Consider the following 21,790-nt stretch of genomic DNA (forward strand, 5'->3'; position numbering starts at 1 on the left):
ATACAGGTTTAAAGGTTGTGAACTTAGTCGCTGTAACATTTTTGATATCACTGACAACTTCAACAGGGAAGCTGTATTTACACTGAAAAGAGAGGTGGGGGGGCATGTAATCAATAATGGCACACTAGCTTTTGTTTTCTCTGTAATAGTAGTCAATAGAACAAGGATGGGTTCAATGCCCTCTTGTCCAGCTATTTTAGACCTCAGGAAGCAATTTGTGAGTTTGTTTACTTGACTGCTGTGCTGCTAAAGGCACTTGAAGGCTGAGTGTGGCATTCCAGTTGGTATTGGTTAGCTAGCTACAGGGCCTTCACAAAGTATTTACACCCCTTGACTTTTTCCACATTTAGTTTTACAGCCTGAATTTAAGGTGGATTAAATATATATGTTGTGTTACTGGCCTACACACAATACCCCATCATGTCAAAGTGGAATTATGTTTTTAAAAATGTATATAAAAATGAAAAGCTGAAATGTCTTGAGTCATTCAAACCCTTTTGTTATTACAACCCTAAATAAGTCCTGAATACAAAGTGTTATTTTTGGGGCAAATCGAACAACGCATCACTGTGTACCACTCTTCATATTTTCAAGTATGGTGGTGGCTGCATCGTGTTATGGGTATGCTTGTAATCGGCAAGGACTAGTGCGTTTTTGAGGGGATAAAAATAAATGGAATAGAATTAAGCACAGACAAAATCCTAGAAGAAAACCTAGTTCAGTCTGCATTCCAACAGACACTGGGAGACAAATTCACCTTTCAGCAGGATAATAAACTAAAACAAGGCCAATGATACACTGGAGTTGCTTACCAAGGCAACATTGAATGTTCTTGAGTGGCCTAGTTACAGTTTTGTCTTATATCGGCATGAAAATCTATGGCAAGATTTGAAAATGGTTGTCTAGCAATGAACAACAACCAACTTGACACAGCTTGAATCATTTTTAAAAGAATAGTGTGCAAATATTGTACAATCTAGGTGTACAAAGCTCTTATAGACTTTCCCAGACAGACTCACAGCTGTAATTGCTGCCAAAGGTGATTCTAACATTTATTGACTCGGGATTGAATACCTATCTACAAGATATGTTAGTGTTATATGTTTCATACACAGTACCAGTCAAAAGTTTGGAAACACCTACTCATTCATTTTTTTTCCTTTATTTGTACTATTTTCTACTTTGTAGAATAATAGTGAAGACATCAAAACAATTAAATAATACATAGGGAATCATGTAGTAACCAAAGAAGTGTTAAACAAATCAAAATATATTTGAGATTCTTCAAAGTAGCCACCCTTTTGCATTGTTGTCAGTTTTGCACACTCTTGGCATTCTCTCAACCAGCTTCATGAGTCACCTGGAATGCATTTCAACTAACATGTGTGTCTTGTTAATTTGTGGAATTCCTTTCCTTCTTAATTCGTTTGAGCCAATCAGTTGTGTTGTGACACGGTAGGGGTAATATACAGAAGATATCCCTATTTGGTAAAATACCAAGTCCATATTATGGCAAGAACAGCTCAAATAAGCAAAGAGAAACAACAGTCTATCATTACTTAAAGACATGAAGGTCAGTCAATCCGGAACATTTCTAGAACTTTGAAAGTTTCTTCAAGTACAGTTGCAAAAACCATCAATCGCTATGATGAAACTAGCTCTCATGAGGACCGCCACAGGAAAGGAAGACCCAGAGTTGCAAGCAAGCCTACATTGACCAGAAAACGGACAGCTGAATTTCTAACATTTTTAGTCAGATAATGTTACAATTTCCTACTTCCACACCTTTTGGGAAAGATTGTGTTGTCCTGCAAACAATTCACAGATTTAAAAAGATGATTTGCAACATTTCTCATCAGCTGGTTTGCAGATCACCAATTAAATTGGTACATTAAATAGTACCTGCAAAACACCAGTCTCAACGTCAACAGTGAAGAGTCAACTCTGGGATGCATGCTGGCCTTCTAGGCGGAGTTGCAAAGAAAAATCCATATCTCAGATAAAAAAATAAAAAAGATTAAGATGGGCAAAAGGACACACGCTGGACAGAGGAACTCTGCCTAGAAGCCTAGCATCCCGGAGTCGCCTCTTCACTGTTGGAAGTTGAGACTGACGTTTTGCGGGTACTATTTAATGAAGCTGCCAGTTGAGGACTTGTGAGACATCTGTTTCTCAAACTAGACACTCTAATGTACTTGTCCTCTTGCTCACTTGTGCACCGGGGCCTCCCACTTCTCTTTCTATTCTGTTTAGGGCCAGTTTTCGCTGTTCTGTAAAGGGAGTAGAACACAGCGTTGTACGAGATCTTCAGTTTCTTGGCAATTTCTCGCATGGAATAGCCTTCATTTCTCAGAACAAGAATAGACTGACGAGTTTCAGAAGAAAGTTCTTTGTTTCTGGCCATTTTGAGCCTGTAATCGAACCCACAAATGCTGATGCTCTAAGTACTCAACTAGTCTAAAGAAAGCCAGTTTTATTGCTTATTTAATCAGCACAACAGTTTCAGCTGTTCTAACATAATTGCAAATGATCACTTAGCCTTTTAAAATGATCAACTTGGATTAGCTAACACAACGTGCCATTGGAACACAGGAGTGATGGTTGCTGATAATGGGTCTCTGTACGCCTATGTAGATATTCCATAAAAAATCTGCCGTTTCCAGCTACAATAGTCATTTACAACATAAACAATGTCGACACTGTATTTCTGATCAATTTCTGACAAACAATGTGGTTCTCTTTCAAAAACAAGGACATTTCGAAGAGACCCCAAACTTTTGAACGGTAGTGTATGTCATAGCTGACACCCCATTCTTTTTGCAGACATTTTTTTTAATCTTAATTCGGAGGAGAAACAGTATTTAAGAGTTTTTGGACAACATGTTCGCATGAAAACCTGAGGGAGATTTTATCTTAACTCCATCACCAAAGTTTGCATTGGCACAGTTCTTCCACTAAATTAGTTTTAGTACATTTTTCTTTTCAAATTGTTAAAAGTAGTCCTTTTGCATAGAATTGTATGGTTTGTTCAACTTTGAAATCATTGTTTTTTTGTTTGGTATGAGTCGAAGCATAATTCCATTACCTTGGAATTACCCCTGTATAGTTTAGTGTTTGATCATTCTCGGTAGTGAACATTGTTGTTTTATTGTGCCCCCTGTCACTCTTCAATAATATAGGCAGATATTCTGAAAGTCTGGCTTCTAATTGATTCATTATGTGATCATTTTGAACTGAAAATGAAAACCCATATCCAGGTTACTTTTAACTGACTGCAGTTCAAAATGTAAAACGTCACTCGCACATCTGAGCTATCTTGTTGCAGTTACATGGTAACATAGAGAGAACTTTAAAGACAATAGAAACCTGCACACTGCTCTTGTTAGTATCACACTTTTTATTTATTGATGCTTACTTGTCAGCTTAACTGAGTGCAGTTAGTATTGTTTCCATTAGCATATATTGTTCATATGAACTTGGTCCATGTGAACATTTTGGTGGTTGTGCACAATGGAGAGATGGTCAAATGCTCTGCCACTGCTGATAGGATTAAGGGCTTGTGTAACTAGGCTATGTATTTTTGCTGATAACACATTAACCTTTGATTGTCTCTGTGGTCTGGGAGCATTGTTTATACGTGCAGTACCAGGCATGTCTGCGGCACCTCTGTAGGTAACTGAGAGGATTAGCATGTGTGTTGTATTGTAGCCTGTCAGATTGTTGCCGAGTTGAAACATTTGTCTGTCACAGTAGACTGAACACCTTGCGTAGGATATGGCTGACAAAATGTTTGGCTCACAGAGAAGGTAAGACATGCACTTGTGACCTGAGCTGTGACAGCACAACCATTACCCTCTGTAGAGACTGAACTTTGGCTGATTGCTGTGACGGTCCAATGCTGCTGTTTCCTCCTTGTTCTGGGTTTGGCCCGTGAGTCCGATGTTGGTGAACTTGCTTGCTGGACGGGAATGTTCTTCTAGAAGTCCTACGTCCTAATTTACCGGGACCTACTTTACATGATGCAGAGATTTGTCCCAACACAGAAATGACTGACAGTTGCTTAATGTTTTACTTGAGTTGTGCGTATGAAATATTTATAAAAAGCGTGAGGCATTGATGCGTTTGTGCTCTTGGACAACCACTTGTATTTTTTTCTCTTTCCAGGCCAAGCATGTCTCACCCACATCTGGTGAAGAAGGGTCGCGAGCACCGAAAAATTGAGCTGCAAAGAGACTTCACCGTGGCCTCGCCGGCTGAGTTTGTCACCCGCTTCGGAGGAAACCGTGTGATAGATAAGGTAAGATATCCCTCCCTGTCTGTCTGTGCCTTTTTTGGATACGTGTCACTAAATGTGTGTCTCTCTTGACTAAACTCCTCATTAAGCTATGAGCAACAGACAACAAAATAGTGTCAAAAGTTGAGTTGAGTACTGTTTACTTTCTTCTCTTTTTTTCTTTTTGTCTCTTTCTATACTTTTTTCTTTCTCTCTTTTTCTCTCTCTTTCTTTCTCTCTCTCCCACTTTTTCTCTTTCACAAGGTGCTGATAGCTAATAATGGCATAGCGGCGGTCAAATGTATGCGTTCCATCCGCCGTTGGTCCTACGAGATGTTCCGGAATGAGAAGACCATCCGTTTTGTAGTGATGGTCACCCCTGAGGACCTGAAAGCGAACGCAGGTCAGTGAAACATGTTTTAGCAGGTCATCATCATCAGCTCCAGATGGTTGTTCCTCATTGTGTCTCTTGGCACAACTGTAGATAAAGTCGACAGCGAGTCACTCAATTACTCCAAAGAAATTATTTCTGTGTGTACTTCTCACGAATAACTAATGTGACTGTATGTGTGTGACTCTTCTATAGAGTATATCAAAATGGCGGACCACTATGTACCCGTACCCGGCGGCGCCAACAACAACAACTATGCCAACGTAGAGTTGATAGTGGACATCGCCAAGAGGATCCCTGTACAGGTCAGACGGTGCTCCTCCATCTCCATTCTCACCCACAGGAGAATTTGTTTTTGCTTGGAAGAGACATTACCAATCCCAAATCAAGTCACAATGTCCTATGATGGGTGGACCGGCGGCCATATTGAGTGCACCGATGAATGTTGCTGTTAAATTGGTCTGAGAGGCTTTGTCTCTTCTAGTAATTATATTTTCATGGCTCCCACTCTGATCTCGGTTTTCTTATTGTTCACAGGCGGTCTGGGTTGGATGGGGTCATGCCTCTGAGAACCCCAAACTGCCTGAGCTCTTGGACAAGAACGGAATCTCCTTCTTAGGTACAGCCCGGCATGAAGCCGTTTGTGGATTATTGGATGGTTAACTCGCATTACAACACAAGCACCATTCATTGTGGTGTGTTGATGTTTATTTTTAATATATTTTTTTTGCCTGTGTCTCAGGGCCATCCAGTAAGGCCATGTGGGCCCTGGGTGATAAGGTGGCCTCCTCCATCGTGGCCCAGAGCGCAGACATCCCCACCCTGCCCTGGAGTGGATCAGGTGATATACCCCCCTGCCCCACACTTACCCCCAGACCTCCCCCATCCATCTATCCTTGCATCTTAACCCCTTCCCCACACCCCTAGTTTTAGGACTCTGACTGGGTGACTGACTGTTGTGTTTTGACACTAGCGGTTTTGAAGATGATTCTGTTCTATTCTATACTCTGTCATAACAGTGTATTTGTCCTGAGCTAGGTCTCATGTTATTTTCTCTTGCGTGTCCTGTAGGTCTGAGAGTAGACTGGACAGAGGAGGACCAGCGGCTCGGCCACGTGATCAGCGTGCCTCCAGAGGTCTACGTGCACGGCTGCGTGCGTGATGTTGACGTTGGACTTGCGGTAAGCATCTCCACGCCATCGCCAATGCTGAAACCATTGAGACATCCTTTGCAGCATATGACAAGTAGTCACTGGAGAGGTATTTAATTCACTCTGTTTGTATTGATGTCCTTTAAGATGTCTGAAACGGTGGATTTCAATGTGTTTCTTTCCCGAGCAATGGAAATGCTGTCCCTAACTCTCTTTTAAACCAAGGTTCATAAACAGTGGAGCAAACTGAAGATGAAACGCGTTGGTTTTAACAATAAAATATTTGATTTCAAGTTCAGGGTTGCTGAATATCCTTTCGTCTGCAATGTGCTTTCTCCTGAAAGGGAGCAGACAGAATTGGCTACCCGGTGGTGATAAAAGCGTCAGAAGGAGGAGGGGGTAAGGGCATCCGGAAGGTGGACAACGCTGAGGACTTTGCCAGCTTCTTTAGACAGGTTTGTGTCATCGCATTTCGCACGCACGCACACACACACATTTTAATACTTTATTTGAATCCACATCCACACAGCTAGGCTGCCCATAACACTTGAAACACACACACACACACACACACACACACACACACACACACATACACATGTCATGTCCATAACTAGCACAATTTTGTGTTACCCTCATCTAATACAAATCGATGGATCCATACATCTACAGGTGCAGTCGGAGGTGCCCGGCTCGCCCATCTTCGTCATGCAGTTGGCCCAGCATGCCCGTCACCTGGAGGTCCAGATCCTTGCCGACCAGTACGGCAACGCCATCTCCCTGTTTGGCCGAGACTGCTCCATCCAGCGGAGACACCAGAAGATCATTGAGGAGGCCCCGGCCACCATAGCATCTTCCACCACCTTTGAGCACATGGAGCAGGTGAGACACGGAGGGCCTTTCTTTGTCATTGTGTTTTCCATTGTAATGACGATTCTCCCCTTTGACATTTAGATACTTGTTTTTCGGCCATTTCACTATTCCATAGTTGTGTTCATTAGGGCACACAACGGAAAATGTAGTCCCTCCCTGTTTTATTCAGTTATCTTCCTCTTGGTGCCTAATGAACACAAGCCCGCTCCCCATGTCAGTATGCAGTGCGGATGGCTAAGATGGTGGGCTACGTGAGCGCAGGCACCGTGGAGTACCTCTTCTCTGAAGACGGGAGCTTCCACTTCTTAGAGCTCAACCCCCGTCTGCAGGTGGAACACCCCTGCACAGAGATGATTGGGGATGTCAACCTGCCCGCCGCCCAGCTACAGGTACGCAGCAGCCAGAGGTCAGGGTTTAATCTCGTCCTTTGTCTTAGTTAATGATCGCATTCCATTTTCTTCCGCAATCTCAGTAAAATGTCATATTAATGTGGCTGTTGAGATGTTCTGAAAGCTTTACGAACTGTGAATAGTTCCTTGGGAATAAACCATGTTAACTTGGTCTTTCTCCTTTGTTGTAGATAGCCATGGGGATCCCCCTCCACAGGATCAAAGACATCCGCATGCTTTATGGAGAGGCCCCTTGGGGGGACACCACCATCAACTTTGAGGCCCCCGACTGTGTACCCAGTCCCCGGGGACACGTCATCGCGGCCCGCATCACCAGCGAGAACCCAGACGAGGTGTGCATTCTACAGGGCTGGCCGGCCATATTCTTAACAAGAGATGGCATGAGTTCTGCAGGCTCACAACTGACCTGTCCTCCCTCCTTGTCACTCGCAGGGCTTCAAGCCCAGCTCGGGCACAGTGCAGGAGCTCAACTTCCGCAGCAGTAAGAACGTGTGGGGCTACTTCAGTGTCGGGGCTACCGGGGGGTTGCACGAGTTTGCTGACTCCCAGTTCGGCCACTGCTTCTCCTGGGGGGAGAACCGAGAGGAGGCCATTTCGTGAGTCCTTCCTTGCCTTGTTGTGTTGTAGACAGTTATTCTGATGAAGTCCCTATCAACCGCTAGCCCCTACTCCCTAACCACTTCTGTAGACCTGAGGATAGGATAGGTGGAAGCAATATGGTGACATTTTCACCTGGCCAATCAGAAGGCAAGATGAAGCTATTATCAAAGTGCTCTCAGATCTACAGGAGTGATTTGGGTGTATGGGCTCAGATCCATTTGGAATTCTGCATGAGTTGGTGGTTTGTGTGTTGGTGTCTTACCGTTCCTGGGGGGTGATAGTGGTGGTGGTTACTGTGTGGTGGCGCAGGAACATGGTGGTGGCCATGAAGGAGCTGTGTATCCGGGGGGACTTCAGGACCACGGTGGAGTACCTCATCAAGCTGCTGGAGACAGAGAGCTTCAGGAACAATGACATCGACACCAGCTGGTTGGATAATCTCATCGCAGATAAAGTTCAGGTAGAGGACCCTTGTGGAATATGAACGGAAATCTTAAAAAAGTAAATCCTGTAAGACGACAGTTGGTTAAAAACAAATCTCCAACGTCTGTGTGTGTGAAAACATCTCCAACGTGTGTGTGTTCTCCCTGAAGGCGGAGAGGCCAGACACCATGCTGGGCATTGTCTGCGGGTCGTTACACGTAGCGGACGCTAGTTTCAGGAAGAGCATGTCCGACTTCCTGCACTCACTGGAAAGGTGGCCTACTATAGCCCAATTCACATTCTCACCCCCCCTTCTCCCTGAAGTGTGCAATTGTTACTTCCCCCTCAAGGCTGAAAAAGTATTGGATTGGCATGGATTTAGATGGAGTGTTTTTCTCCCATATTTGTTACAACCAATCCAATACTTATAAATCCTTGAGGGGGAGAAGGAAGAGAATCCGAATATCACCTTTGTCGGTGTGTTATTGCTGTGAAGTTGTACACCTGTCTAAATCCAGTATGTGAAATGTCCTTCTGTAGGGGCCAGGTGCTGCCTGCAGCCAGTTTGCTCAATACTGTCGAGGTGGACCTGGTCTATGAGGGGATCAAATACTGCCTGAAGGTACGAAGACCTCTCATTACACCTGTCTCATTCTCTGTCATGGCTTGATCTTATCCTCTCAGGGATAAGTGCTTCTACATCTGCTTTGCTGTTTTGTGTTTTAGGCTGGGTTTCTGTACAGCACTTTGACATCTGCTGATGTAAAAAGGGCTTTATAAATCAATTTGATTGATCAGGGGCGAATCCTAATTTCAGTCAAATGTTCACTTAGTCTCCTATTGACATCAATGCGTGACTAAGTAAAAATTCATTTCAAGTGGAAGTTAGGATTCGCCCCTCAGAGTTATCAACCAATAAGACTTCAACATTGTTTGTGACTGACAGGTGGCTCGCCAGTCCCCCACCACGTACGTTGTCATCATGAATGGCTCGGACATTGAGATCGATGTCCACCGGCTGAGTGACGGCGGCCTCTTGCTCTCCTACAACGGCAGCAGCTACACCACCTACATGAAGGAGGAAGTGGCCAGGTGGGACTTTCTGTCGGGTGGATGGATGGGCCATTAAGACAATTATTTTGCCATCATGAACGTATGTATTTGTAACCCTCTAGCTACCGGATCACTGTTGGCAACAAGACGTGTGTGTTTGAGAAGGAGAAAGACCCTACAGTGCTGAGGTCGTCCTCTGCTGGTAAGCTCCTGCTGTACCTGGTGGAGGACGGAGGCCATATCTGTGCAGGGAACTCGTATGCAGAGATCGAGGTGAGCGAGGAGCCCATGAAAACCTACTGTATGTCTACAGGTTTGGTTTTCATAATTAGATAATCGTTACATGGGTAGTCAGTCTTGTTTGTGTGTGTGCGTGTGCCGACTGACTTCTGCGGTGCGTCTGCAGGTCATGAAGATGGTGATGACACTGACAGTGGTGGAGTCTGGCTGTGTCCACTATGTGAAGAGGCATGGGGCGGTGCTGGAGCCTGGCTGTGTGGTGGCACGCATGGACCTGGATAACCCCAGCAGCATCCATCCAGCAAGTCACCCCCTCACCTACTTCAATACAACTCTATGGCTGCATCTGAACTGGCACACTATCCAATATTTACACTGTACTATATAGGGAATAGGGTGCCATTTCGGACACAGCTATTATAGTAGGCATTCTTATCACATAATACAGTACAAATCACATAGTAGTGCAATAGGGTTAAAACATACACCACCATTCAAAAAAGCTTGAGGTCACTTAGAAATGTCCTTGTTTTCCATTAAAACATACATGAAATGAGTTGCAAAATGATTATGAAATGTAGTCGAGACGTTGACAAGGTTATAAATAATGATTTTTAATGGAAATAATAATTGTGTCCTTGGAACTTTGCTTTCGTCAAAGAATCCTCCATTTGCAGCAATTACAACCTTGCAGACCTTTGGCATTCTAGTTGTCAATTTGTTGAGGTAATCTGAAGAGATTTCACCCCATGCTTCCTGAAGCACCTCCCACAAGTTGGATTGGCTTGATGGGCACTTCTTACGTACCATACAGTCAAGCTGCTACAACAACAGCTCAATAGGGTTGATATCCAGTGACTGTGCTGGCCACTCCATTATAGACAGAATACCAGCTGACTTCTTCCCTAAATAGTTATTGCATAGTTTGGAGCTGTGCTTTGGGTCATTGTCCTGTTGTAGGAGGAAATTGGCTCCAATTAAGCGCCATTCACAGGGTATGGCATGGCGTTGCAAAATCTTCAAGATCCCTTTTACCCTGAACAAATATCCTACTTTACCACCACCAAGCACCCCCAGACCACCACATTGCCTCCACCAAGCACTCCTCCAGCATCTGTTCTTTTTTCTGCATCTCACGAATGTTCTTCTTTGTGACCCGAACCTCAAACTTACATTTGTCTGTCCATAACACTTTTTTCCAATCTTCCTCTGTCCAGTGTCTGTGTTCTTTTGCCCATATTTTTATTGGCCAGTCTGAGATATGGCTTTTTCTTTGCAACTCTGCCTAGAAGGCCAGCATCCCGGAGTCACCTCTTCACGGTTGACGTTGAGACTGGTGTTTTGCGAGTTCTATTTAATGAAGCTGCCAGTTGAGGACTTGTGAGGCGTCTGTTTCTCAAATTAGACACTCTAATGTACTTGTCCTCTTGCTCACTTGTGCACCGGGGCCTCCCACTTCTCTTTCTATTGTGGTTAGAGCCAGTTTGTGCTGTTCTGTGAAGGGAGAAGTACACAGCCTTGTATGAAATCTTCAGTTTCTAGAGCAATTTCTCGCATGAAATAGCCTTCATTTCTCAGAACAAGAATAGACTGACGAGTTTCAGAAGAAAGTTCTTTGTTTCTGGCCATTTTGAGCCTGGAATCGATCCCTCAAATGCTGATGCTCCAGATACTCAACTATTCTAAAGAAGGACAGTTTTATTGCTTCTTTAATTAGCCCAACAGTTTTCAGCTGTGCTAACATAATTGCATGATCAATTAGCCTTTTAAAATTATCAACTTGGATTAGCTAACACAGGAGTGATGTTTGCTGATAATGGGCCTCTGTTCTGTAGATATTCCATAAAAAATCTGCCGTTTCCAGCTACAATAGTCATTTACAACATTAACAATGTCGACACTGTATTTCTGATCAATTTGATGTTATTTTAATGGACAAAAAATGTGCTTTATTTCAAAAACAAGGATTTTATAAGTGACCCAAAACTTGTGAACGGTAGTGTACATCATGTAAATCACACACCTTCACATAGGCATGGACAAGAACCCACCTACACAACAGTCCCATCAGTCAGCCAGTCAATAGCAGGGATGATGCAGTGGTCAGTCACACATTTGGAGGCTGGTTTATATCTGAATCTCTGTCTTCCTGTGGATCTCTTAGGTGGAGCTGAACACGGCCTCTCTCCCAGCCCAGCAGCCGATGCCCATCGTGGGGGAGAAGCTCCACCAGGTCTTCCACATGGTCCTGGAGAACCTAATCAAGGTCATGGATGGCTACTGCCTCACCGAGCCCTACTTCAGCAACAAGGTGTGGGCCTCCACCTACTGCAGCGCTGCACATACCAATAGAGGGGTCGCAAGGTTCCAGGTCGACATTATTATCGTAGTCAAGCAGATTATCAGATCGCATAATGCCCCAAAGAAGTGTTTTATCTTCCCCGGAACCACGTAAATCTTGTCAGATTGTTATGAAGACAAGTTGGAATGCGGGCAATTTTATCCCTTGTGCACACTGTAGAATGGGAATGTTGATTGAGCTGTGGGACAAGGGTGTGATATAAGGGTGTGATGACAGTATGTTCCCCCCACCCCTTCAGGTGAAGCTCTGGGTGGGTTCCCTGATGAAGACCCTGCGGGACCCCTCGCTTCCCCTGCTGGAGCTGCAGGAGATCATGACCAGTGTGTCCAGCCGTATCCCGCCCGGTGTGGAGAAGGCCATCCGCAAAGTCATGGCCCAGTACGCCAGCAACATCACCTCGGTGCTCTGCCAGTTCCCCAGCCAAAGGGTGAGTGACTTCGCCTGGAATCCTAACTGATATGCTCCGTCTGACCATTCTCACTTCGCCAAAGTGAGTGGCCTCGGAGTACCTTAGTAGCAGGTTGGTCCCTAGATCTTTTTGTGCTGTCTTGCCAACTCTTACAGTCATTGTCAGGCACATACAATCGCCACCACATGATCAGACTTGGGACTGGGAATTGAATAAATGCACAGAGAACTGCATCCACCTCTCAAATAATGAAGTGAATCCTTCTAGAGTACGCCTACTGAATTTGTTCCCCCTCCATTTTAGATTGCCTGTATCCTGGACAGCCATGCGGCCACCTTACAGAGGAAGGCTGACCGGGAAGTGTTCTTCATGAACACTCAGAGTATCGTCCAGCTGGTGCAGAGGTCACACTTCTCTAATTTCACATCTGAATCATCACTCCATAACAGACATGACTTCAGATATATGATGTTTGAGTGGATTGTGATATGAATGTGTCACAGGTACCGCAGTGGAATCCGGGGTTACATGAAGTCTGTGGTGCTTGATCTGCTCAACCGTTACCTTCAGGTTGAAATGCAGTTCCAGCAAGGTGATTGGTGTTTCACTGTGGATATAATCAAGACATAGACTGTATCCTGCAGTTGTATGTTATTTTATATTGTGGTGATACATGGTATTCCAATATTTTTTCCTTTTGTGAACAGCTCACTACGACAAGTGTGTGATCAACCTGAGGGAGCAGTACAAGCCTGACATGACCCCTGTGCTGGAGAGCATCTTTTCTCACGCCCAAGTATCCAAAAAGAACATCCTGGTCACTATGCTTATTGTAAGAATACTTTCTCAACTTAACACCCACAGCTCCGCCTCCACTTGATGAAGAACAAGTGAAGCTTAAACATCAATTCAGCCACAATCTTTATAAAGGAAAATGCATTGCGCAAATGTTTATGCTATATCGGAGGGGTCAACCAACACAACCTGCAAGCTGTTCTCTGCTTGACTTTGTCATTGGTAATTGAAACCCAGCCTGGCCTCATAGACTAGACGTAGCATAGTAAATGTAAATCCGGGACACTCAAATTATAGTGAACAAAAATATAATGAACAAAAATATAAACGCAACATGCAACAATTTCAAAGATTTTACTGAGTTACAGTTCATTTAAGGAAATCAGTCAATTGAAATAAATTAATTAGGCCCTAATCTATTGATTTCACATGACTGGGAATACAGATATGCATCTGTTGGTCACAGATGCCTTAAAAAAAATAAGTAGGGGTGTGGATCAGAAAACCAGTCAGATGCAGAGCGATGCATCTCCTTCGCATAAAGTTGATCAGGCTGTTGATTGTGGAATGTCCCACTCCTGTTCCATGACTTTGTGAAGTTGCTGGATATTGGTTGGAACCGGAACACGCTGTCGTACACGTTGATCCAGAGCATTCCAAACATGCTCAATGGGTGACCTGTCTGGTGAGTATGCAGGCCATGGATGTAGGCCATGGAAGAACTGGGACATTTTCACCTTCCAGGAATTGTGTACAGATCCTTGCGTCATGTAGTCGTGCATTATCATGCTGAAACATGAGGTGATAGCGGCGGATGAATGGCACGACAATGGGCATCAAGTATCTCTGTGCATTCAAATTGCCGTTGATAATATGCAATTGTGTTTGTTGTCCGTAGTTTATGCCGTCCAAAACCATAACCCCACCACCACCATGGGGCACTCTGTTCACAATGTTGACGTCAGCAAACCGCTCACCCACACAACGCCATACATGTGGTCTGCGGTTGTGAGGCCGGTTGGATGTACTGCCAAATTTTCTAAAACAATGTTGGAGGCAGCTAATGGTAGAGAAATTAATATTACATTTTCTGACCACAGCTCTGGTGGACATTCCTGCAGTCAGCATGCCAATTGCAGGCTCCACCAAAACTTGAGACGTGTGGCATTGTGACAAAACTGCTCATTTTTAGTGGCCTTTTATTGTCCCCAGCATAAACCTGTGTAATGATCATGCTTTTTAGTCAGCTTCTTGATATGCCACACCTGTCAGGTGGATGGATTATCTTGGCAAAGAGAAATTTACACTGACAGCGATGCAAACAAATTTGTGCACAAACTTTGAGCAAAATAAGCTTTTTGTCCATATGGAAGATTTCTGGGATCTTTTATTTCAGCTCATGAAACATCAACTCAAAATCACATTTTATTTGTCACATACACATGGTTAGCAGATGATAATGTGAATGTAGCGAAATGCTTGTGGGACCAACACTTTGCATGTTGCGTTTCTATTTTTGTTCAGTGTAGTATGATATGTTACATTTGGAATGGTTACATAAGACCGATGGTTACTTAAGGCAAAAAACGAAAGTAGGGTGGTTGGTCGGGGTGGAGGGGTGAGCTTATAACTGGGGGGGGGGGGGGGCGGCGTATAACGCAAATGTCTAGCAACCCAAAGGTTGCTAGTTTGAATCTCATCACAGACAACTTTAGTATTTTAGATAATTAGCAACTTTTTAACTACTGTGCAACTACTTAGCATGTTAGTTAACCCTTCCCCCGAATTGTAATTTGTGACATATCATACGAAATGGGTGATGGACATCCACAAATGAATACATACCATAAGAAATGTAAAATATCATACTAAATCGAGTGTCTCGGATTTATATACAGAATAATACAAAATGCTCTGAGACCAGGTTCTGAAACCACACCTGTCTTTATAATACAAAATTATTATAATAATTTTCAGTGAACCTGCAATGCAGTTTCCCTACATATGTAGTTTGTTGTATTGGGGCCATGTTTTACGTCTCTCTAATGCTAATAGGGAGTGGGTTGTGTATCCCTGGTGATGTTTAGGATCAGCTGTGTGGCCGGGACCCCACCGTAACAGACGAGCTGATGGCCATCCTGAATGAGCTCACACAGCTCAACAAGATGGAGAACTCAAAGGTGGCTCTGCGTGCCAGACAGGTATTTTTCGCAACTGTTTGTACTGAATGACGTTTTCCCACAATGGAGTGTACTTACTGTTCTTCATCATTCTAAGACTTCAGTCAGACTTGTAAGACCTTAGTCAGATAAGATGATAGATGTTATTCACTTAGATAGGCAGTTTAGTAGCTACAAAACACCAGATATTGATGGACAAGTGTGTATTTTGCAGGTTTTGATAGCTTCCCATCTGCCCTCTTATGAACTGAGGCACAACCAGGTGGAGTCCATCTTTCTGTCTGCCATTGACATATATGGGCACCAGTTCTGCCCAGAGAACCTGAAGGTGAGCATCATATTTTCTGCGTTGTATGCAAAACAGCATTTTTTGTTGTTGTTGACTTACACAACATCTAAAGGATAATATTGCTTTTCCTCTCGGCAGAAACTCATCCTGTCTGAGACCACCATCTTCGATGTTTTGCCCAATTTCTTCTACCATTCTAACCGGGTGGTGTGCATGGCTGCCTTGGAGGTGAGCATAGTGAACAGCATACAAACCGGATTTGGCTTCATCCTGATGGCGATCATTTCGCAAAAATTCTCCCTTATGTTCTCTTCCCGCTGTCCCCTCCCTATAGGTGTACGTACGCAGGGGCTACATTGCTTATGAGCTGAACAGCCTCCAGCATCGCCAGTTGCAGGACGGGACGTGTGCTGTAGACTTCCAGTTCATGTTGCCGTCGTCCCACCCCAACAGGTACCCAGCCAACGGCACCAGTTCTCTGCCAGCGTCATAAAGCAGCTCTACACCAAACTCTCTACCCTATCTCCCAACTATGGAATTCACATCATTTTGACCGTTGCAACATACAATAAAAGGCTTCCATAGCTGCCAGGTACAAGGCATCCATAGCTGCCAGGTACAAGGCTTCCATAGCTGCCAGGTACAAGGCATCCATAGCTGCCAGGTACAAGGCATCCATAGCTGCCAGGTACGAGGCATCCATAGCTGCCAGGTACAAGGCTTCCATAGCTGCCAGGTACAAGGCTTCCATAGCTGCCAGGTACAAGGCTTCCATAGCTGCCAGGTACAAGGCATCCATAGCTGCCAGGTACAAGGCATCCATAGCTGCCAGGTACAAGGCATCCATAGCTGCCAGGTACAAGGCTTCCATAGCTGCCAGGTACAAGGCTTCCATAGCTGCCAGGTACAAGGCATCCATAGCTGCCAGGTACAAGGCATCCATAGCTGCCAGGTACAAGGCATCCATAGCTGCCAGGTACAAGGAATCCATAGCTGCCAGGTACAAGGCATCCATAGCTGCCAGGTACAAGGCATCCATATCTGCCAGGTCTCCCCTTGTGCCAAAAAGTGACCAGTAAGAAGTCTGTGAGTTGAGATAGAAGGAACAGGTTGGGTGCAATTTGCCATCAACTGGGAGATTCGAAAATAGACATTAGAAATTACAGTTTGTTTACAACACAAAGTTACAACTCTGCCATTATGATAACTGTGTCAAAAGAAAAGTTGTTTGTAGTTAATTCACTATTCACCACGTAAGGCTTTAATTATGTTAAGCAATGTGAATGGAAATCTATTGTATCTGGTTGATTTTTTTTGGGGGGGGGGGGGGTGGTGGTGTATCTTTGTTAACGAATGAGCCAATCGATGTTCAGTCCCTATACTGAGAGCACTAATAAATCCTGTAACCCCTGGTCATGGTACAGTCTGTGTGCTGCTTCCATTTGGGCACAGCAGTACACCCTCTCTGTCCTTCCTCAACCCCCCCCCCCCCCAATTATTTATTTTTTTACCCTTATTTTACTAGGCAAGTTGGCTGAGAACACATTCTCATTTACAGCAACGACCTGGGGAATAGTTACAGGGGAGAGGAGGGGGGTTGAATGAGCCAATTGTAAGCTGGGGATGATTAGGTGACCGTGATGGTATGAGGGCCATAATGGGAATTTAGCCAGGACACCGGGGTTAACACCCCTACTCTTACAATAAGTGCCATGGACTCTTTAGTGACCACAGAGAGTCAGGACACCCATTTGTCCTGAGCAATGTCCCCAATCCCTGCCCTGGGGCAGATTTTTTTAGACCAGAGGAAAGGGTGCAACCTACTGACCCTCCAACACCACTTCCAGCAGCATCTGGTCTCCCATCCAGAGATCGACCAGGACCAACCCTCCTTAGCTTCAGAAGCAAGCCAGCAGTGGGATGCAGGGTGGTATGCCCTTTGGAACAAACCCTCAATATCGTTGTTTTCCCACCGCCACTTTGCGGCAAATAGTCAGACCGAGGTAAACTATTGGGATTAACTGCTGTTATATCAGATTGCTTTCAAGATGGCAACGCTCCGATTCCACAAACCAGGAAAAGGACTTGTTATTGTTTAAAACATTTTTTTTCTTACAGAGTGTTGCAAATTCTATTTCACTGAAAGTCGACCCTGATTGCAGAGGCTTAACTTTTCTCTCTGCTCTCTTATTTTGTCATAAGTCTGGTTTCATGAATGCAACCTGAAAGATCACAATGGATCTCAAACACACAGTACAGAAATACAATTACCCATAAGCTGCTTTTTAATTTCTAACTTTAAAATAATTTTTCATGGTGATTATTAATGTGTGCAAAGCTAGAGTATGTCATGAAGTGCTTTGAAACTAATAAGAATGCAAGAGGTAAAGGAAGAGCTTTAAGGTGGATCATCCACTGCGAACATTCACCTGCCAATTGTCTGATTTCAGAGGGAGCAGCCCTACTCTGAACAGGTAGATTACAGCTCCTCCTTCCAGGCATCCTGCCACACAGTGTCTGGCTCTGTCTGTGTATGTCTCCTAGCAATGCATGGCTTTCCCCCCTCTCTTTTTAAAACTGTAAACCTCTGCCAAAGGACTTTCTAATGTTGTGTATTGTTTGTCTTAACTTTCATAGAGATAATTAGCTTCTGGGAGGCTCGTTTAATGTGTCTGACCTACAGTATGCATTGTGGCTTTTAAAACCTTGTGTGATTCCTTTGTGACAAAAAGGGGATTCTGTATTCTACCAGAGGCTAATTTGACCCTTATAGGCCACTGTAGTAATCTGCCCCACCATTTCCAATCAAACACAATCAGCCAATCAGTTAATATTATGAAACGTATTATCAAAGAAAAAAAGTGTCTTGTGAATCAAGATATTGCTGTCTGTTATGCTTTGTGGAAAGACAACAGGTACAGTATGCTGTTGGCATCATGATGTAAACTTGCTGTCGGTTGATCACCAGCGCCTACACTCGTTTGTGTCGATGGTTGTTCACCATGCCTAGTGCTGAAGAAAAGCAACCCCCAACCTTAACTGAACATTGCTCTCTGTGCCCACCCCAAACCTACCCAGGAGTCACCAGTGTATCCTCCCTCCCCTCAGGGTGGCGATGCCGGTGAACAGCACAGGACAGTTTGAGATGAGGCGGCAGGGTAGCGAGCTCTTCCTAGAAGGGGCACTCTCTCCCCCCTGTCAGCGCATGGGGGCCATGGTGGCCTTCCAATGTTTTGAAGACTTCAAAAGGTGAAATAACACAGAGAACAACTCTTGGGTGTCAGGTTTGCATGGTAGAAATATGTAGGCTGTGTAATATAGGGTAATACTACACCTTGTCCTGACCTAACCAGTGTGTCCATCCGCTGGCTGTGTGTGCAGGAACTTTGACGAGGTCATCTCCAGCTTTGCTGACCCGCTCCTGGAGAGCCCGCTGTTCTCCGAGGCTTGCCCCAGCCTCTACGAGGAGGACAACTGCAAGGTGACCATGTGATGGGATCGTGTTTACACAGGCTTTACAGACCTTTTGACTCTGGTGGTGTTTGCGAGCCGCCCCCAAGGGATCCCCTAAATGGACCAAAATATCAGACAGAAGATATATACTGTTTGCCTAATACTAATGATTTGTATGTTTATAATAAAATACATTTATATTATTTTGTTATCATCTATGTTAATTAACTGTATGTCTCATAGAGTATCTTTTAAGAGGATCATTTGATATATGAGGGGGAAGGCTGAGATCTCTCACTAAGCTGTGATTGATTATTTCCCCTGCGCACCTGCAGAACATGAGGGAGAACCCCATCCATATCATCAATGTGTCCATCAAGTCGGCAGACACAGAGAATGACGATGCCTTGGTCACAGCCTTCGCTGCCTTCGCCCAGTCTAAGGTCAGCAGCACTGTTCATCCCCCCCAAACTCTCTCAGTAACATTATGGATTTCTCTCATAGGGGGGAATCTTAAAGGGGTTCACCCCTTCACTATTATCCCAGTGTCCTATGATTTCTGCACTAGGATTATACTTGATATGATCATTTCTTATTCCAGAAAGTGTTACTCTTTGAGCACGGCATCCGAAGGATCACGTTTTTAGTCGCACAGAGGGTAAGATGCTTCTACAAGACCATTTGAAATAGCCTCGTACGATCATCCTGATCTCCCAAGCTTCCATTCTGTTGCACGGAATCCATGTAGCGAAACAGAATGTAAGCTTGGAGATCAGAATGGTCATACGAGGCTACATTTGAATTTCCCTTTGTTGTTGTTGAATACAATGGTGAGTAGTACTCCGTCATCTCTTACTATTAATAAGTGTGGCTTGCAAAAGCAGCCACACTTTAAATATTGTACCACTCATTTCTGACTTCTAGTTATTCTTTACAATGCTGCTCCTCTTACACCGTTTGAGCTAGAAACGCAATTCAAACTTTAAAACAAGTAGACTGGTCTTGAATAGCGTGATTTTATACAATTTCCTATATCATACTCAGAAAATGAATTGAACTTCATCCACTTTCACACTATTTCTTCAACATTCTAAAGCTTCCATTGTGACATCATGACTTCCAACATTCCATTCGCTGTGAATGCAACTTTTGACACAAATCAGCTCCTTTGACCACTTCCTCAACAAGTTAGACAAAAGGTTAGAGGGTATGACATCTTGGTCAACTTCCCTGCTATTCAAATCTGAAATCAGAACAGAATTATCTGGTACTGATCAAACGTTACAGGTGTTTAAGTAACCGCATCAACAACATTTTCTCAAACTTTTTATAAACAACTGACATTTTCACCACTTTCCCAACAAGTTAGACAAAAGGTTAGAGGGTATGACATCTTGGTCTACTTCCCTGCTATTCAAGTCTGAAATCGTAACAAAAATATCTGCAACCAATCACAAACTGATTTTCGGACTTTAGAGTGACGAAAAGTAGCTATTGAGCATCTTAAACAGAGCCGTTACTATGAATACCAATGAATTTTAATGGAATAAAGAGCCATAGACTAGAATGGTAAAATAAATTCTAGACCTATGTCCTCTTTCACCGTCTAAGCTATCAACTCCAAAACAACGTCGAGATGTTCAGACTGACTGTACTTTGATTGCTTGCCAAAAGATTTTTGATAATATACAAGTATGTACCTTGGATGGTGCCTCCATTGATTGTGTTCCTGCATACAAATATCTGGGCATCTGGATAGACAATAAGCTGTCTCTTTAAAAAGCATGTTGATGAGTTCTTTAAGAAGCTGGGAATACAAATGGGTTTCTTCTATAGAAATAGGTCTTGCTTCTCGTTAAACAGTAGAAAGCAGATCATTCAATCAACTCTGACTGTTGAAAGTTAGAATAACAGAATACACAAGTTGCAATTTCAGAAATGTGGTTGTGCATCAGCAGTCACTCATTTAGCCCATGTCAGATATTAGTTTTTTTTATTGTTAAGTTAGTCTAGCGGCCAGCTATCTAAACTTGTAGTAAGCCTGGTCAAATTACCGACCAGGTTGGAGCCCATTGATCATCCATTATCATATTAAAAACTGCAAACATTTGACACCACCCTATGGCAAAATGTGTAGAATTGCAGAAAATGTGCTGTATAACTGCTCATTTTGTCTCCACCCCATGGGAAAATTTGTAGAATTGCATGAAGTCAGTTATAAAATTGCAAAAAAGTGTAATATTGGGATGCAAACTCAAAATTAAATACATTTCAACTGTATATCTGACATAGTACAGGTGTCTTCTTTTTTTAAGACCATAACCATGTGTGTGAAGTGTATACTTTTGTTTCAAAGTAGATTTGTTTAAGACTACCAAGAGACACTCTGTGTGATTTAGCCCACTGCCGTAAAAGGTTTTAAAGCCGTTAGATGCAGTTAGACATAGCGCTCTTCGTTTTATTACAAGGTGACATGTTCTGTTCACTGCATTCTTTACTGTTGGAAGGTCACATAGGTTGAGTCATTGCTCTCTTTTTATTTCTAAAGCTATTTTACAAAAACTCCCGCCGTACCTAACATCATTAATAACCTTCAGACGTGCGAGTTAACATGCCTGGTCTCAGGTATGGCTAACTCTGGTAATCTCTTCGGTCTCCTCGGAATAAATCAGCTTTTAGTTCCTTACAATCTACACATTTTCCCAACTGTATTTTGTGAATTGTGTGCATGTTGGTATCAATGGGACTGCCTGCTAAAATAAAGGTTGCAAAAATTGTTCAGTAACTTATGATTAATGTACAATTAACTTAACATGAACTTACATTAAACTATGGCTAATAAAAGCAGGGTCATATAAAAATATTTTTGGAATGGAAAATTAAAACAA

The 21,790-nt window shown here is 43.5% G+C and overlaps 1 protein-coding gene across 5 annotated transcripts in view; it reads left to right on the plus strand.

The window, feature by feature from the left end:
• The window catches only part of LOC110525352 (acetyl-CoA carboxylase 2), a 59,242-nt gene that overhangs the window by 22,439 nt on the left and 15,013 nt on the right, over nucleotides 1-21,790 (plus strand). For 3 of the 5 annotated variants that reach the window (XM_021605386.3, XM_090237082.1, XM_090237080.1), the window contains 31 exons: nucleotides 4,165-4,297; nucleotides 4,538-4,676; nucleotides 4,860-4,969; nucleotides 5,202-5,283; nucleotides 5,407-5,505; nucleotides 5,736-5,845; nucleotides 6,160-6,270; nucleotides 6,488-6,697; nucleotides 6,907-7,077; nucleotides 7,269-7,430; nucleotides 7,531-7,694; nucleotides 8,008-8,158; nucleotides 8,292-8,395; nucleotides 8,662-8,743; nucleotides 9,068-9,213; nucleotides 9,297-9,447; nucleotides 9,581-9,715; nucleotides 11,579-11,725; nucleotides 12,015-12,203; nucleotides 12,489-12,589; nucleotides 12,689-12,777; nucleotides 12,893-13,017; nucleotides 15,068-15,181; nucleotides 15,375-15,488; nucleotides 15,588-15,677; nucleotides 15,784-15,902; nucleotides 17,900-17,923; nucleotides 18,558-18,698; nucleotides 18,831-18,930; nucleotides 19,238-19,345; nucleotides 19,504-19,560. In XM_021605386.3, the coding sequence (XP_021461061.2) occupies nucleotides 4,165-4,297; nucleotides 4,538-4,676; nucleotides 4,860-4,969; nucleotides 5,202-5,283; nucleotides 5,407-5,505; nucleotides 5,736-5,845; nucleotides 6,160-6,270; nucleotides 6,488-6,697; nucleotides 6,907-7,077; nucleotides 7,269-7,430; nucleotides 7,531-7,694; nucleotides 8,008-8,158; nucleotides 8,292-8,395; nucleotides 8,662-8,743; nucleotides 9,068-9,213; nucleotides 9,297-9,447; nucleotides 9,581-9,715; nucleotides 11,579-11,725; nucleotides 12,015-12,203; nucleotides 12,489-12,589; nucleotides 12,689-12,777; nucleotides 12,893-13,017; nucleotides 15,068-15,181; nucleotides 15,375-15,488; nucleotides 15,588-15,677; nucleotides 15,784-15,902; nucleotides 17,900-17,923; nucleotides 18,558-18,698; nucleotides 18,831-18,930; nucleotides 19,238-19,345; nucleotides 19,504-19,560 (3,778 nt within the window). The remainder of the gene's footprint in view (nucleotides 1-4,164; nucleotides 4,298-4,537; nucleotides 4,677-4,859; nucleotides 4,970-5,201; nucleotides 5,284-5,406; nucleotides 5,506-5,735; nucleotides 5,846-6,159; nucleotides 6,271-6,487; nucleotides 6,698-6,906; nucleotides 7,078-7,268; nucleotides 7,431-7,530; nucleotides 7,695-8,007; nucleotides 8,159-8,291; nucleotides 8,396-8,661; nucleotides 8,744-9,067; nucleotides 9,214-9,296; nucleotides 9,448-9,580; nucleotides 9,716-11,578; nucleotides 11,726-12,014; nucleotides 12,204-12,488; nucleotides 12,590-12,688; nucleotides 12,778-12,892; nucleotides 13,018-15,067; nucleotides 15,182-15,374; nucleotides 15,489-15,587; nucleotides 15,678-15,783; nucleotides 15,903-17,899; nucleotides 17,924-18,557; nucleotides 18,699-18,830; nucleotides 18,931-19,237; nucleotides 19,346-19,503; nucleotides 19,561-21,790) is intronic. The other 2 variants (XM_021605387.3, XM_090237081.1) reach the window with 1 other exon arrangement.

The sequence above is a fragment of the Oncorhynchus mykiss genome, chromosome 6 (assembly GCF_057628025.1).
Source record: "Oncorhynchus mykiss isolate SJ-2025 chromosome 6, ASM5762802v1, whole genome shotgun sequence".
NCBI lineage: Eukaryota > Metazoa > Chordata > Actinopteri > Salmoniformes > Salmonidae > Oncorhynchus > Oncorhynchus mykiss.